The sequence below is a fragment of the Chroicocephalus ridibundus genome, chromosome 2 (assembly GCF_963924245.1).
Source record: "Chroicocephalus ridibundus chromosome 2, bChrRid1.1, whole genome shotgun sequence".
Taxonomy (NCBI): domain Eukaryota; kingdom Metazoa; phylum Chordata; class Aves; order Charadriiformes; family Laridae; genus Chroicocephalus; species Chroicocephalus ridibundus.
In genome coordinates, this window is record NC_086285.1 from 155,027,222 (window position 1) to 155,044,420 (window position 17,199).

At 40.6% G+C, this 17,199-nt stretch overlaps 1 protein-coding gene across 8 annotated transcripts in view; it reads left to right on the top strand.

Moving 5' to 3' along the window:
* Window positions 1–17,199, top strand: part of COL14A1 (collagen type XIV alpha 1 chain) — a 134,594-nt gene that overhangs the window by 27,871 nt on the left and 89,524 nt on the right. For all 8 annotated transcript variants that reach the window (XR_010070071.1, XM_063327463.1, XM_063327465.1 and 5 more), the window contains 4 exons: window positions 13,442–13,597; window positions 14,307–14,426; window positions 15,836–16,000; window positions 16,416–16,577. Coding sequence is in view for 7 of the 8 variants with exons in the window: in XM_063327463.1 (XP_063183533.1) it covers window positions 13,442–13,597; window positions 14,307–14,426; window positions 15,836–16,000; window positions 16,416–16,577 (603 nt within the window). In the remaining variant the exon portion in view is untranslated. The remainder of the gene's footprint in view (window positions 1–13,441; window positions 13,598–14,306; window positions 14,427–15,835; window positions 16,001–16,415; window positions 16,578–17,199) is intronic.

A 17,199-nucleotide genomic window follows, 5' to 3' on the forward strand; every position in this document is an offset into this window, starting at 1 on the left:
TGGCTGTGGTCTGTGAAATGCCATTGGTATCTCATCTCTTCTCTCCCTGCCCTCAAGACCTTCCAAATTCAACATCCGAATTTAGCTCAATAATTAGAGGGCAGGGAGGTGATGTCAAACTGCGTCAGCCTTAAGAGTTTCATAATGTTCAGTGTTTTTTATGTTTGTGAAGTAGTAATAAAGCATCAGTTGCAAGCAATAACGATGTATCTGTTAGAGGTTGGTTGAGAAACATTTATGACTTTGATGGGGCAGGTCTGTTTAGCCGTACCTTAAAACCAGAAAATTACACTCAGAAGCTCGTGTTTTGTCTCAACAGAATCACAGGTCCTTTGCCAGCCTTGCAACTGTTAGTATTTTATTAATCTGGGAATAGGAAACAGATGGTGGGAGCGGAACCCTAAACCTAATCTAATAGATGTGATGATGCAACAATTATTACTTATTGGAAAAAATTGAGCAAGAACAACTGAAAAATTATTTATTGAATATGGAACATATTTTTGGAAAAAAAATTAAAAAACATCCTCTATTGAGCTCCGTAAGACTATTTTAATAAATTTTTATACGGTTGCCTTCACCGTGCTTTTCGGGCATCAGGGTAGTTTAACTATATGCATGCATATTGAAGTACATGGTTTTAGTTATGGGCCAGCAGTTTCAATTTGATTATGGTTATTGAAAATTTCTAAGTAGCTACTGGCCAAACTAAAGACAAACCCAGATGTCTAAGTATAGTCTGTGCCTTGTGGCAGGCCTCTTCTGTGGTTTTGACGGTTCCCATAACAGTTGTATACTCTGGATAGCAGCCGGTAATTTGTCTAGATTAATTAAAATAATTTTCTTCTGTGTGAATTTTAAATTCACTCCTACAGCTTTAGAATTTGCCATTGTTTCTGGAAGATGTTTTAAAAAGTATTGTAGGCAATCACGGAATCACGGAATCTTCAGAGTTGGAAGAGACCTCTAGAGATCATCTAGTCCAACTCCCCTGCTAGAGCAGGATTGCCTAAAGCACATCCCTCAGGGCTGCATCCAGGCGGGTCTTGAAAATCTCCAGAGAAGGGGACTCCACAACCTCCCTGGGCAGCCTGTTCCAGTGCTCTGTCACCCCCACCGTAAAGAAGTTTTTCCGTGTATTTGAACGGAACTTCCTATGTTCTAGCTTGTGCCCATTGCCCCTTGTCCTGTCGCTGGGAACCATTGAAAAGAGCCTGGCTCCGTCCTCCTTAAACCCACCCTTTAGATACTTGTAAACATTAATCAGGTCCCCCCTCAACCTTCTCTTCTCCAGGCTAAAGAGTCCCAGCTCTTTCAGCCTTTCCTCATAAGGGAGGTGCTCCAGTCCCATAATCATCTTGGTTGCCCTTCGCTGGACTCGCTCCAGTAGTTCTCTGTCCCTCTTGAACTGGGGAGCCCAAAACTGGACACAGTACTCCAGTTGTGGCCTCACCAGTGCAGAGTAGAGGGGGAGAATGACCTCCCTCGACCTACTGGCCACAGTCTTCCCTATGCAGCCCAGGATGCCATTGGCCTTCTTGGCGACAAGGGCACACTGCTGGCTCATGGATAATTTGCTGTCTACCAGGACCCCCAGGTCCTTCTCCTCAGAGCTGCTTCCCAGCATGTCCACCCCTAACATATACTGGTGTTTGGCATTCTTCCTCCCCAGGTGCAGGACCCTACACTTGCTTTTGTTGAACCTCATTAGGTTCTTCTCTGCCCAGTTCTCCAGCCTGTCCAGGTCACGCTGGATGGCAGCACGGCCCTCTGGAGTGTCGGCCACCCCTCCCAGCTTGGTATCATCAGCGAACTTGCTGAGGATACACTCTGTCCCCTCATCTAGGTCATTAATGAATATATTGAACAAAATTGGTCCAAGTATTGACCCCTGAGGGACACCACTGGTTACAGGCCTCCAACTGGACTCTGTGCCGCTGATCACAACCCTCTGAGTTCTGTCACTCAGCCAGCTCCTGATCCACCTCACTGTCACCTCGTCTAGCCCATACTTCCTCAGCTTCCTAATGAGGATGTTATGGGAGACAGTGTCAAAAGCCTTGCTAAGGTCAAGGTAGATGACATCTACGGCTCTCCCCTCATCCAGCCAACCCGTTATAACATCATAGAAAGCTATCAGATTGGTCAGGCATGATTTGCCCTTGGTAAATCCATGCTGATCACTTCCAATAACTTCCTGTTCCTCTATGTGTTTGGAGACGACATCCAGAATGAGTCGCTCCATTACCTTCCCAGGGACAGAGGTGAGACTAACTGTCCTGTAGTTCCCTGGGTCCTCCTTCTTGCCTTTTTTGAAGATTGGAGTGACGTTAGCCTTCCTCCAGTCCTCAGGCACCTCTCCTGTTCCCCATGACTTTTCAAAGACGATGGAGAGTGGTCTAGCGATAACATCTGCCAGCTCTCTCAGCACTTGCGGGTTCATCCCGTCAGGGCCCATGGATTTATGAATGTCCAGCTTGGCTAAGTGGTCTCTGACCCGGTCCTCCTCAACTAAGGGAAAATCTTCCTCTCTCCAGACCTTCCCCCTTGCCTCCAGGGTATGGGATGTGTGAGGGACGGCTTTATCAGTGAAGACCGAAGAAAAGAAGGCATTCAGTAACTCTGCCTTCTCTGTGTCTTCCACCACTAGGGCACCCGTCTCATTCATCAGTGGACCTATATTTTCCCTAGTTTTCCTTTTTCTGTTGATATACTGGAAAAATCTCTTCTTGTTATCTTTAACTGCAGTGGCCAAGCTGAGTTCTGATTGAGCTTTGGCCCTTCTAATCTTCCCCCTGCATAGCTTTGTTATATCTTGATAATCCTCATAAGTTGCTAAGCCCCTTTTCCAGAGAATGTAAGCCTTCCTTTTTTTCCTGAGGTCCAGCCAAAGCTCTCTATTTAGCCAGGCTGGTCTTCTTCCCCGTCGGCTCGTCTTTCGGGACATGGGGATGGCCTTCACCTGTGCTTCTAAGAGCACCTGCTTGAAGTATGACCAGCTTTCCTGGGCACCTTTGCTCTTCAAAACTGCCTCCCAAGGGACACTCTCAACCATGCTCCTAAACAGGCTAAAGTCTGCCCTTCGGAAATCCAAGGTGGCAGTTTTGCTGGCTCCCCGCCTCCCTTCACCAAGAATTGAAAACTCTATCATTTCATGGTCACTCTGCCCAAGACGACCTCCAACCTTTACATCCCCCACAAGACCTTCTCTGTTAACAAACAGTAGGTCCAGTAGGGCACTTCCCCTAGTAGGTTCCTTCACCAGCTGTGTTAGGAAGTTGTCTTCCACACACTCCAGGAACCTCCGGGACTGTTCCCTCTCTGCTGTGTAGTATTCCCAGCGGACATCCGGGAAGTTGAAATCCCCCACAAGAACAAGGGCAGATGATCGCGAGACCTCTGCCAGCCGCTTATAGAATACTTCATCAGTTTCTACATCCTGATTAGGGGGTCTATAACAAACTCCCATCATGATATCTGCCTTGTTGGCCTTCCCCTTGATTTTTATCCATACACACTCAACACTGTCATTCACACTGTTGAGTTCTAGACATTCAAAACCGCCCCTAACATAGAGGGCCACCCCACCACCTCTCTTCCCTTGCCTATCTCTTCTGAAAAGCTGTTAGCCATCAATTACAGCACTCCACTTGTGTGTGTCTTCCCACCACGTTTCCGTGATGGCAACCACATCATAGTTTCCCTGCTGCACGATGACCTCCAGCTCGTCCTGCTTATTCCCCATGCTGCGTGCATTAGTGTAGATGCACTTCAGTTGGGTTAATTGTCCTACCACTTTCTTGGGGGGACAGGCCCTGATTTGCACCTGATCATTCTCGGACACTACTGTAGTTACCAAATTATCACTACTCCTTGCGTCTATGCTGCCACACAATTCACTATCCCCCACCATCGCTGAGACAGGCTGCAAGACGTTGCTATCACTTATACCCATGAGCACTGCTATGTTGCTCCCAGGCACCACTTTTGTGATCCTGGTTTCGTCCCCATCCCCCATCAAACCTAGTTTAAAGCCTTATGGATAAGCCCTGCTAATTCTTGTCCCAGTCTCTTTCTTCCCCTTCGGGTTAGGCTTCCCCCGCCTGATGCCAGCATGCCTGGTTTCCTGTAGATCAGCCCATGTTCAAAAAAGCCAAAGTCCTGCCGGACGCACCAGTCGCGGAGCCAGAAGTTAATTTGCTGGCTTCTCCTATTTATCCCCTCGTCTACCCCTGCAAATGGTGGGATAGAGGAGAACACTATTTGTGCTCCCGATCCCTTAACCAGCCGTCCCAGGGCCCTAAAGTCATTCTTCATTGCCCTCAGACTTCTGGTACCTACTTCGTCACTGCCTACCTGAAATATCAGTAGCGGATAGTAATCTGATGACTGGACCAGGGAAGGGTCCAATGTAATCATTAAAGTCTTATTACTTCCTATGCAGACCTTTTCTGCAAAATCAGATTAATATTTTTCTCGTATGTGTGCAAATTAAAGATAAAAAATTGCCTTCCTCTGTAGAGTGAAATTGTCATGAAAATCTCTGTACAAAAGTCTTAGGATAAGGTTCTGCATTAGATTTTTATGGAGTTGGATTTGGGGATAAGGCTTGTCGTTTTGTTTTAAAGCCTTTGAAACACTATAAAGAAAAGTAGCTATAAATGGCATTGAATGGAAGAAAATATTCAGTAAATTATTTTGAGATTTATTAGTCGTCCTTCTGTAGTTTAAAAATGTAACTGTCCGCCATATATGATATTGCATAACTGATGTGCCTGTGTGCATTGTTTATCTGTCTAGCTGGATGGTACTGTAAGTACAAGATCAAAGAAATAAGTGAATGGAAGAGACTGGAATCTCAGACAGAAAGAAATGTTGCAGGCTTGAAGGCATCAGTGTAACCTGCCTGAGGGGAAAAAATACGCAACATGGTTATTTAGGAATTTGTTTACGGTAGGGAATAATTACTTTAGTGGATGAGAGGAATTTGAAAGTCTGTGAACTAGAGGAAAAGAAAATCAAAGGTTATCTTAAATGCTCACTTAGGAAAAGGTATCAGTGGTGTGTTTGTTGCTGCTTAGCCCACTGAGCAGTGCTTCAGTACAGCGCAGCGGAACAGACTTTTGGGATTCTTCTTTTATGTTGCTCATTGAGACATAACTAAACAACCACAAAATCAAATCCTCTGAGGAAGATTTTTTTGTTTTAATGTTTGTCTGCTTTTGCTTAATAGCACATACTTTAAGAGATCAGGAATGAAATATGTGGAAACAAATTATGGTAATCCTGTTGCCAGGGTCTCTGCATTGAGTGGCAAACTGTCAGCTGCATGGCTCTGGGGGAAATGGTCAAGGGCATGGGGGTTCAGGTGGTCATCTCCTCGATCCCACTTATGAGGGGAAAGGGCTTGAGGAGAACTGGGTAGATCCTGTTGGTCAAAAACTAGTTTTGCAGCTGCTGTCAGCAACAGGTTTTGGGCTTCTGTGATGATGGGACACCCTTTGAGGCTTGATAGCTGCTTGCAAGAGATGTAATCCATCTTTGCAAATCATCTTTGCTAACAGGCTGGCCAGCCTGGTGACAAGAGCTTTAAAATAGGAATGACACGGAGGGAGATGAGAACCTGCAATCACACGAGGATTGGGATGATGGGAAAGAGCGCACCCTCAGCAAGTTTGCAGATGATACAAAACTAGGAGAAATGGTTGATCACCAGAGGGTTGTGCTGCCACTCCAAGTATCCTCAGCCAGATGGAAAAATGGGCCAAGAGGGAGGTCATGCAGTTCCACGGAGGGAAGTGCAGAGTCCTGGGAATAACCCCAGGAAACAGCAGAAGCTGGTGGCTGCCTGGATGGAAAGCAGCTTTGCAGAAAAGGCCGTGGGCATCCTGCTGGACACCAAATTGACCGTGAGCCAGCAATGTGCCCTTGTTGTAAAGAAGGCCAACAGCCTCCTGGGCTGCATTAGGAAGAAAGTTGTCAGCAGGTCAAGGGATCTGATCCTTCCCCTCTGCTCAGCCCTGGTGAGGCCACACGTGGAGTTGTGTGTCCAGTGCTGGGCTGGCTCCCCAGTAGAAGACAGACATGGATTTACTGGAGCGAGTCCAGTGAAGGGCCATGAAGATGATTAAGGGCTTGGAGATCTTTCATAAGAGGAGAGCTGAGGCAGCTGGACTGTTCAGCTTGGAGGACAGCAGTTTCAAGAGATACTTTCCAATGTGTAAAAATACACATTGGAAGGAGTAAAGAAGGCAGAGACAGACTCTTCTCAGTGGACACAAACTGAAATAACTGTAAACTCCATTTAATCAAAGAAAGCGCTTTTTTTTACTGTAAGGATGGTCAAATGCTGGAGGAGGTTACTAAGGCTGTGGAGTCTCCATCCTTGGAGACTGACTGGAGATGGCCCAGAGCAATCTGCTGCAGTTGCCTCTGCTTTGAGCAGGACAGTTTGACTACAGTCTCAAGAGGTCCCTTCTCACCTCCACTCCCCTGTGATTCTGGGAGTTGGAGATTTTTCAGAATAGGGTGTTCACTCAGACACCTCTGTGAGTTAGACAAGGGATGAATTGCTACATTTGAGAGGGCACGAGTTTCATCCCAAGTTTTGTGGATTGACACATGACATCCAAAATTACTGATGCTTCTGAAAATCACTGCATATTTATATTTATATGAGCATACGTGTTGGTTACCTTGTGGTAATATAATTTAGAGAAATGCTTGAAGGTAATATAGGGACTTGAATTTGAAAGTCCTCTGCACTGTAACTGTACTGCACCATCTTTTTTGCTTCTGGACGCAATGGCCACAACATTGTACGTACCTGGATCTATAATACTGAGCTGTAATGTAACAGTATTGTAGCAGTTCGCTTCAACTAATTTTTAATTAGTTCTGTGTTAATGACTTTCATAGATAATGCAGCTTGTTCTCTCAGGCAAGTTCTTTTCTGTTATTTTACCTGTTGTATTAAAGCTGTAACTCAGGCACAGACCAGCTCTTTATCATGGTTTAGAAGGATTTATACGTGTAGCTTAATTAATGTTGAGGATTTCTGAGTGCAAATTTCTTCCGCAGCCTCATGATTAACTGCCTTCTAGATAGCCAGAGAAAACTGTCTCAGGGATTTCATACTTCATTATTAAGGAGAAAAATCACCCTTTTAAATCCTGGCATATTTTTTACATAGGAATGGTGGATAAATATGACCATATTAATAAAAAATTATAGTTCTCTGCCTTGAAAAGTAATTTAGACTTTGAGACAGTTGTTTCATTTAAAACATTCGTGCATTCAGAGACAGAACTGAGAGCAAAAAGAAGTAGAGAATTATCACTGTAACCTGCAGAAGAGCTTCTTAGGTTTCATGTGCCTTACAGGAGGGTTGTGGACCATTTTCAGTGTAAATCGTTATGGCTAAATGGACACAGTATCTTGCGGTGTTGAAGTTTCAGGAAAGATTTCAGCAGTGTGCTTTGTCCTGTGTTGACGTGTTGCTCATTGGAAGAGAAAGTAAAGTAAATGTTTTGAACTCTCGGTTTAAATGCAGAGGGATTTTTAAACATATTTTTCTAGCTAGGTACACAGACCAAGAGAGTTTAGTGTTGCTTTTTGGGAAGCTGCTGCAAACATCAGGTGCTTTGGTACTGTCATTCAGCAATGGTCTGCCAGAAAACATCAGCACTTTCTTTCATAGTTACCTTTTATATTTATGCTGGCTGTCAAGTAAATTAAGATGTAGGAAGAAAGTTCTAAAAAGTTTTTTGAAGCTAGTGATTGCTTACTGCCGAAGTACAACTACCACTGAGTGTGTATGGAAAGGTGCATAGAAAATGGCTGTGTGCTTCCTTCTCTCACACTTGAGAATTATCGCTAGTATATGTATGCAATTAATTTGTTTTATCAGCTACTGCTTTAACCAATTTTGTGGCTTTAAATTCAAAAGGTACGCTTTAAGTAATAACATCTATTTATTTCTGTGTACTTTTTGAAAGTAGCAAAATTATTGAACTACAGCACTCACAGTCAAATGTGACACGATTAGATGGAGCAGATTTAGTAAATCTTAGTATTCCAACTCCCCTAAATAACAAATTTGTAGGCCTGCCAGTTGGGCTATATTAGTTTCCTGGAACAGAACAAGGTGCATGGGAAAGGGCTGGCTGCTTTATTTTATTTTGTTTTTTTTCTAGGGAGCAGGGACAAACTTCTAACCTCGTTGGGCTGCTCTTTCAACCTAATGATGTTCCAGCATTTGAGTCCTTCAAATTCAAGCTATGGTTGGATCTAGTTCAAAGAAAAGCAGTTATGTTGTATGCATTTGTCTGGTTCGTAGCCTGACATATGGGATGTGTTAAACTGAGGTCTAAGTGCGATGATGATATCACCAGCACAGTGCAATAATAGCAATGTCAGAAGCGTGGACTAGTGAGTTGCTGAATTTTGGAGCTGAACACTGCCTCACATCTCTATTTTTTTTTAACCCTTTTTTAAAAAGAAGTGACATCTTGCTGATGTAGACTTATATTGCCCTTCTCCTCAGTGGTGCTTCTGCTCAGCTGTGGTGCTGTCAGTCACTGTGGAGGACTGACTTTTCTCTGTCATTCATGCTTTATTCACAAGGTATTTTCCATTTGCTTCTGTCATCGTGCGTCTTGCCTTCTGTGCTTTGTTACGTTCGTGCTTTGAATGAGTCTTCCATTCATATTGTGCTATTACTGACCCCTGCTTGAACTTTCTTCCTCTCCTTCCACGTATATTTGACTTTTCCACTGTGACAGAGAGTAAGAAAGGAAAGGAAAGAAAGGAAACAACAAATTGCAGACTCAGAAAGAATTAGAGTCTTAACTTCTAGCAGAAGTGTGTGTTTTGGCTCTTGAAAATGAGAACAGAGTTTCATACCAAGGGGAGGCAAACTATCAAGTGTGTTTCTGCAAAATTTATCATAACTGTGTGCACGTTGAACTGGTTCTTCTAAGGCATTGAGTCCTCCTGGGTGGCAGTGCCTGTATTCGCTGCTTCTCCCTTTGCCTTTCAAAAAACTTTCAAAGAGTGGTAGAACTAACTGCAAGAATCACAGGGCCGCTACTCTAGTCTGAAATATCATAGTTTGTATTTGTGTCTAAGTAAGGCTCGCAGGTTTTTTTGGTCAAACTTCTGTTTTTTAACACTGCTTAGTGATCGCATGTGTGAAAGTATAACAGCAGGTTGAAAATACAGGCTCAGAGGAGTGGTGGGTGTTTACAGAAGTTTGCAGACCCTGCTTTGTTCTGTGCATCCTCCGTACTGCCGGAGTCCCTTGCAGTCCTAACCTGCGCTCCATTCCCTTCAAAGGGACGTCTCAAGGGTCACATTTTGCAGGCTCCAATAACTCCCAGAAATATCCCAGAAAGTTCTAGCTGGGTCTTTTTTTCAGCGCTGCCATTGTTGGCTTCACTCTCAGCCAAACTCTGATGTGGGTCTTGGTAGTGCTATAGCACTTGCACATCGGAAGTGCAAGCAAATGTGTCACCTTTAATATCTGGGGGTTTGAGGGGTCAAAGGTAGGAAACGTTGTTTGGTAGATGCAAAATTCCTTCAATGCTGGTTATTTTTTGAAAGGTTTCCCTGAAACAAAGGAACTGAAATTCTTGATGATTATATAGCTGTTGGCAATACTGAAGCAGGTTTTGTGCAAATATCTTGTCCTGATACATTGCTGGTAGCCTTTAGTTGTATGCTGCTGTCTTTGGAGGTGAAATTTTGAGCCTATGCCTTCATTTGTGACATGCAGAAGTGAGCAGACCAAGCCCCTTCCTCCTCAGTTAGCTTCCTGGCAGAGTGGCAAGTTCCTTCTGTCAAATAACCCTAGGAGGATGGTAAATTTCTTACAGAAAGTCTATTAATTTTTCACTTTCTCCCCATCAAATTCCTGCTTCCATTTTAGGTAGATGCACTGAAGACACTTGCTGGTATATAAGCTCTTTTTCTGAATTTAGGATGTTTGCAATTCTGTCATTTTCTCTAACCTAAAAATCACAGGCTCTGTTATTGTTTGTTGTGGAATGCAGCACTTGAAGTAGAATAATGCTATCTATATAACATTAGGAAACTGGGCTCCTCCCTACTGTCCTGCTCTTGAAACTGGTGAGTATTGTATAATTCAAAGGAAAACGGTACCTTCTCTCTCACTACTGTTTTCTTGATGACCGAGTAAAAGGGAAATACGCACAACCTGATCACAGGTATTGAAACTTGTAGTGGGCTAAAACAGAGTGTTGGAAGCTTTTTTTATATGGAATTATATGCTGTTATCTTCCTTTAAGAAATGTTTTTGAGAAAATTGCCTATTAAAATTATGTTCAGATACTTCAAATGTTCAAAATTACCCCCAAACCCTATAGGAATTCATGACCGTGTATGCTTGTATGGAAAGATTATTGAAAAAGACATTTGCTAGAACTGGTAATGGAAACTGGCTAATCTCAGTGGGGTGTGTAAATTATTTGCTACACACTGTGTCTTTTAGACTAACTTTATAAACTAGGATGATATGGTGTTTGTATTCCTATCAGGTTTTAAAGGTTTCTGTACAACATGTTATTCCGTTTAATATCTCACTGTTGTTTATTCCGTTTTAGGGAACTTTCTACAATTCTATTAAGTACAACAAGGAGAAAGCATAAGCAAATAGTGGGTGTACAGAAGTAACAAAACCTAAATATTTTATGCAGAAAAGATTCAACAAGTATCTCCTATCTACGAAGAGAACGAATCAGATTTGCACATTCTGTGACATTGCAGTACAATCTTGGATCAAACCACACATGCTATTTTAACAAAAAATAATTGAATGATACTATTTGCACTGATCTGATGATGTGGAAATAAAATATTGAAAGGAATGCCATTATTGTTTTCTTTATTCTTCGTGTTTTGCTGCACTACATGGATTTACTAAAACCAATAAAAGGTTTTATTCAGAAAGCCGTGACTACAGGAGTAAAGAAGCCTTACAGGCAAAACTTGATGATATGAAATGAGTAAGACCTAGGGCACTAACTGGGTTTCACAGTAAGCATAAGATTTTAGAAGTACAGAAGGGAAATACAGCCACAACAATCCTGTTATCCTCATTGGGTTATGGGATTAAACTGCTGGGATCATACTGAAAAGGTACATCTGTGCTACAGTACAGCTGCTTGGATGTGAATCAGGGGTCCAGTTCTATCGTTCTTACTGGTGTCGAGTAGCGTTTTACTTTGCCAATAGTTCTTTTGAAGCTTAAGAAGTTAATTATGGCCCGTGTGAGAATGGCACAATTGAACTGCATGTTAATGGGAGACAAATACTGCAAGTAATGCAGGCTGATTAACAGGAAGTTTATTTGGCAAAGATATTTAAAACACGGATTTTGCCATGACCAGTAAGTTCCTATTAAGTCACAAAACAAATTCCAGTCCCGCTGAAATCAAGGGAATTTTTCCTGTTGACTTCAGTGATACAAAGATTCGGACCTCCTTTGGATTTATCTTCCAATTTAAGATCATTTTTCTGATGCTTACTAAATGTTCCCCAGTGTTTATACATTAAAATGTGTTGCCAATTCAAATAGCGTTGTCTTGTACTGTAAAAACTAAAATAAAATATTTGTTTTGGCATCTTTGTAAGTGGAATTTTTGTCATGTGTTTAGAACTTATTCTACACTGCTGGCTGCACGTAGGAAATGTTCCCTGCTCTTCTAAAAACATTTTTAGTACATGTTTAAGACATTAACTGTAACTTTATGGACTGGGTTTCTTGCTCAGTGGATTTACACTACAGAACTAATCTAACTTTTAATTATTACCAACTGTTTGAAGTCCTTTTGCGCATCAGATGGTTTTCGCCTGGGAGACTATCAGTTTGTCTTTAATGAAAAGATTGTCATTAATAATATGGTGTTAAAGTTTTAAGTTGCTAACCATGTGATTTATTCCCTCTCTGTAACAGGAGAGCTGCTTGTGAGCTAATGTGAGCACCTTTTTGATGATTTATCACTGAATTACTTCTTTTATTTGCTGAGCATCTCTGCTCAAGATGTTTCTAGCAATGTACCTGGTGATTCCTGTTAGTACCACCTTAGGTGTTAGTATCCTTTCTCAACCAATTTGTGTAGTGGATCCTGAAAAAATAGATGCTAAAAGTTGGGCTGCAGCTTACTTCACTAATCTGTGTTCAGGGATGTAATTTTCATCCCTAAATGGGCTGTGATGCATGATACCTTTTCTACTAACATGCTTTGACTTGCCTACTTCTGTCCTTATTCCATAGTCAGTCTGGTGGGGAGTTTGCTGTTTTTATCCTTCAAACATAAGCTCTTGTTTGGTATAGCCGTGTAACATCACTCATTCGTTTTCCCTCCTTACGATACAAACCCACTATTTCAGCAGCCTTACTTTTACAGTCACGCAGCCACTTCTGTGGGATGTGGCAATTCTGTCTGAGGTTATGGAAACCTCTTCCTTTCTCTTACTTCCCTTCCTGTCATTTTCTCCAACTGAAAGTGGCACTTCTGTTTAGGCTTCTCAATTGCTTAAGAATTCCTAAAAACCTTCTAGTTGGCTTATCTTGACATTTTTTCCTCTATTCCCATTTCCTCTGATTTGCCCATTGGTTAGCTAAACCGTAGCTACTAATGCGCATCTCTGCTAATTCTCATCAGGTCTTTTCTGTTGCTTTTTTAATACTCTTTTATTTTTGTATATTTTTCCATAAATCTGTTAGACTAAATCTTCATGTGGTGCTTGTTCTTATAGAGATTGTGAATTTGAATCTGAGTTGTTTGCGTTTTACCTTTACTGTATTGAGTGCCTCCGGCTTTGGTCTAATACAACATGTTCAATTGACCTGCAGTTTTACTCTAGACTCCCAGGGTGGGATTCACTTCTAACTTTAGAAGTCTACAATGGCAGCTAAAGAACTTTTTCTACAGAGTTGTGGAGATGTATAGAAACACCTGCTTTTCTATGTTGACTATAAAAGGGGGCTTGATTACTGTTTTGGACGTCTGCATCTCTAGGTAGCGTTCTCTGCATTGTCTACACCTAAGGTTAAGTGTCATGGACTGTATAATGTGTATGTATATTCTTGAAAATGAAAATGAACTGCTGGTTTGGTTGTGTTACACGACAGTTAAATTTTTCTTTCTGAAGTATTGTATTTTTATAAGAAGCATTTATTTTTTTTGTGGATCTCCCAATAGTAATTTTGAACAGCTTAATGAAAAAGCTGAAGTAGATAATGGCCAACTGTTCTATTACTGAATTTAGAACAAATAAGTTTAGTGATTTTGCTTATTTCTCACTTAGCCCGTGGAAGGAAGCTTGAAGTATTAAGCTTAGTGGGAGGAGGAACATTTACTGGATTACAATTTTATTATTGAATTAAAAATATTGTTTTCATTTTAATGATTTACAGGAAGCCTGTTTACCTGTAAAACTCCAGCAATTGCAGATATTGTGATACTGGTAGATGGTTCTTGGAGTATTGGCAGGTTCAACTTCAGACTTGTTCGACTGTTCCTGGAAAACCTGGTTTCTGCTTTCAATGTGGGATCTGAGAAAACAAGAGTAGGTAAGGTGCTATGTTTTTTCTTAATATTTCTGTAGCAATGTAAAAAATTAATGATTTCAGGATAGTTAACAGCTTAATGCTACTTATTTGTGCAAGATTCATCCTCACCTGAAACTAGCACTACTGTCATAAAAGTAATGCTGCTTCAATCTTTGTAGTATTAATTCCTCACATGTTACTGTGATACTCAGCTTAAGTAAACTCTAATGCAATGTCAGTGGAAAACTAAAAAACAGTGGAAACAATCTTACTGACTTCAGTCAGCATTAGATCAGACCCTTGCAGTTTAATTTTCAGAGGAAGAATGTGCCAATGGATGGCTTCTCTCATGCTTTAAACTGGCTCAGATGTTGTATTTCTGTTCTGCTATTTGTATTTTAGTCTGATCAAAAGCATATTAAATAAAGTCCTTCTTCTTCAAAACCCAATTTCTTGGAATCTTACTAAACCATGAAAAAGTTGTGTACTCTTCATTTACTTTCCTTAGCACTTGAAAGAAGGGCTTTGAAAATAAATTGAGGCATTGCCACTAAGAACAACTTTGTACTATTTTTTTGGCATCAAGCAATGCAGTCTTTCTAGTATGGTGGTAAAGCTACTTATGGTAAGCTTACTGTGGTAAGCCGTTGGTAACCAAGTACGTAAAGTGTACATACTTGAAAAAAATGCTTTATTGCCTGATGGATTACCTTAATTTCTGGTTCTTTAGGACTTGCACAGTACAGTGGTGATCCCCGAATTGAATGGCATTTGAATGCCTATGGCACAAAAGATGCCGTTTTGGATGCAGTCCGTAATCTACCATATAAGGGAGGAAATACATTAACAGGTAAGGCAGATGTTTCAGCTTTTGCCTTTTATTAAAAAACAAATTCTGTTGCACAAACCAATAAGTGTTATTGCTTACTATGAAGGGTAAAAAGGGTTTTTGCAGCTTACTAATGGCTTTACCCGATATCAGTGAAGTCTTTCCTGAAGTGCTTGTCTTTTGGCTTCACTGGAAATCTTTCTGGTCAGGACAGAGTCCCATAAAACAAAGTGTGCATGAACTCTCTGTGCTGGAAGTAAAACCTTTTACCTGCTAGGAAGAAAATGCAAAATCCATTCATAATGTTCATACACAGAGCTTTATTCTGGAGAAGGAAAGAATGTTGTTTTAATAACTGACAACTGGCAATAGTAACTTTTCAAATGATCACCTGGGGCTTTTAGATTTCCATTGACCTTTTAGTAGTTAGAGCACTGAAGCCCTAGAAGACACTTAGTGATGGATAAATGGGGGATGCCTGTCAACTTAGGAAAAATACAGTCTCTGAACACAACTCCGGTGTCATCAAAGCAGCAGTTAGCAATATTGGCTGTCTTGCCAGGAGAATGATATATCCAAAGACCCAGACATGGCTTTGAGTAAATTGCTGCCTTCCTTTTTTCCTTTTTTTTTTCCCTTTGTTTTTTTTGGCAGGGAGGGAAGGGGAGAAAGAATGTGAAAGATTGTCCTCTTCTGCGGCAGCCTTTATTTTGATAGACGGAGAGATTGCAGTGGGAGAAAGGACAGAAAGACTGTAGTATGATTCTAGGAATGAGATTACTGTGAGGTAGAAAGTAGAAAATTATCACGATTATTTGATATGAATGTTAGAAGAAGGTGAATTAGGAACCTTTGCTGTGGGAGAGTTAAGAGAGTTTTCAGGTAGGATCTCATTGTGACATGTAAGTTTGTCCTTAGGAGTTCTTTTTCCTTCCCTTTAAAGAATTAGCAGTTATTAAAATGAGATTCTCCCTAAGCTTTATTTAAGCTTTACTTCAGCTTGTAAATTGGAAAGAACGAACAAACAAGCAAATTAAAGTAAGATTGTATGTACTATGAGGTTTTACTAAGATGTCCAGAGCATATGCTTTCACTGTAGGTAGAAGGAGAATGGGACTTCCTATTCTAATTTTGTAGAGTAAGAAAGGAAAGACGATGCATTCACAGGAAGATCAATTTCGGTTTCCATAGCCAGTTTAAAATACTTTGATTGATCAAAAGGCTGCTGAAGATGAATGTCAGCTTCCCTGTAGTTTAGATTATGTGTTGGAATTTAATCTTTCAGTAAATAAGTTCTTCTTTTGTACTTTTTCTTCCTTAAGAGGTTTCTCAGGATTTTTAAATTGAGTGGAAAGACAAACACTGTGATATTAGCAAAATCAATGGACGTTTTTCCCTCTTAGTGTCTTTTAAAATGTTTCCTTTTTTAGGTCTTGCCTTAACTTACATTTTGGAAAACAGCTTTAAGCCTGAAGCAGGTGCAAGACCTGGAGTGTCTAAAATTGGTATATTGATCACTGATGGAAAGTCCCAAGATGATGTTATCCCTCCTGCTAAAAACCTACGCGATGCTGGCATTGAGCTGTTTGCTATTGGTGTGTATTCTGCCATGCCCATGTACTGTGTCCCATTATACTCGGGTGTATTTGTGTCTGTTGCCCTCTGTATTAAGGGATCGTTCTTTTCTATCTGTATCTGGTAAGTATTATCGTTAATTTAAATCTTCTTTAATATGTTCGGCAATTCATTTCTGCTATAACTGGAATTAAGCAGTGCACACGAATGCTATGTTATCAGGAGACAGCTGAAAGAACGTAAGTTACACCGGTAGAATTAACATCTTGAAGTAACATCTTAACGACAGAGCAATCTGTGGTTGGTCACTAAAACAAATAAAAAGAATTGGATTTTAGTAATTTTTTTATTAATCAAAATTTATCAATTTTTAAGCATACAAGATTTTTTCTTTTTTGTTGCAAATATTTTCTTTATTCTTCTTTCCAATGAAAGGTGTAAAGAATGCAGATATAAATGAACTCAAAGAGATTGCCTCTGAACCTGACAGCACACACGTCTACAACGTTGCTGACTTTAACTTCATGCATACCATTGTTGAAGGTCTCACCAGAACAGTGTGCTCACGGGTAGAGGAACAGGAAAAGGAAATCAAAGGTGAATAAGAAACAAGGTCTAATGTAACTTAATATGAATTTAGAGCTGCTAATCCTATGGCAAATACCTGCAGTTCTAAGCTGGTTTCTGGCCCTTGACTCATGCCGTGTGTTCTTTTGCTGACAAGAAAGCACATTGTCAGAGAAGTTATCTTCCTAGGTATGGTTTATTCTTGCTTGGATATCTTTGATCTTTTGCTCTCTGTCTTTGATAGCGGTAAATATTACGGTATTTGGTAGTACCAAAAGTACAAAAATATACATTCATTCTGCTGTAACTATTTCCAAGTGGTGGGTAAGGAAAAATTTTTTTATAATACACAGGTTTGGGGATGAATTACTTTAACAGCTGCACATGGAATTGTTACATTTGTGCTGTGATTTCCATCTCCTAACTTACTATTTTTATTGTCTCGTAAGTTTTCAAAATTTTAGACTGTTAATATTGTTTTATCCCTTCCTGATGATGGATTATTTTTGTGTGTTTAATACAAAAAAATATTTCAGAGCATGAGAAATGGTGAAGGAAATTGTTCGTATATAAACAAACCTTTTCTGACTACAGTATTTTTTTGCTTCTCTGAACAAAGGGAGTGGCTATGAAAAAATGTTGCAATTTGTCA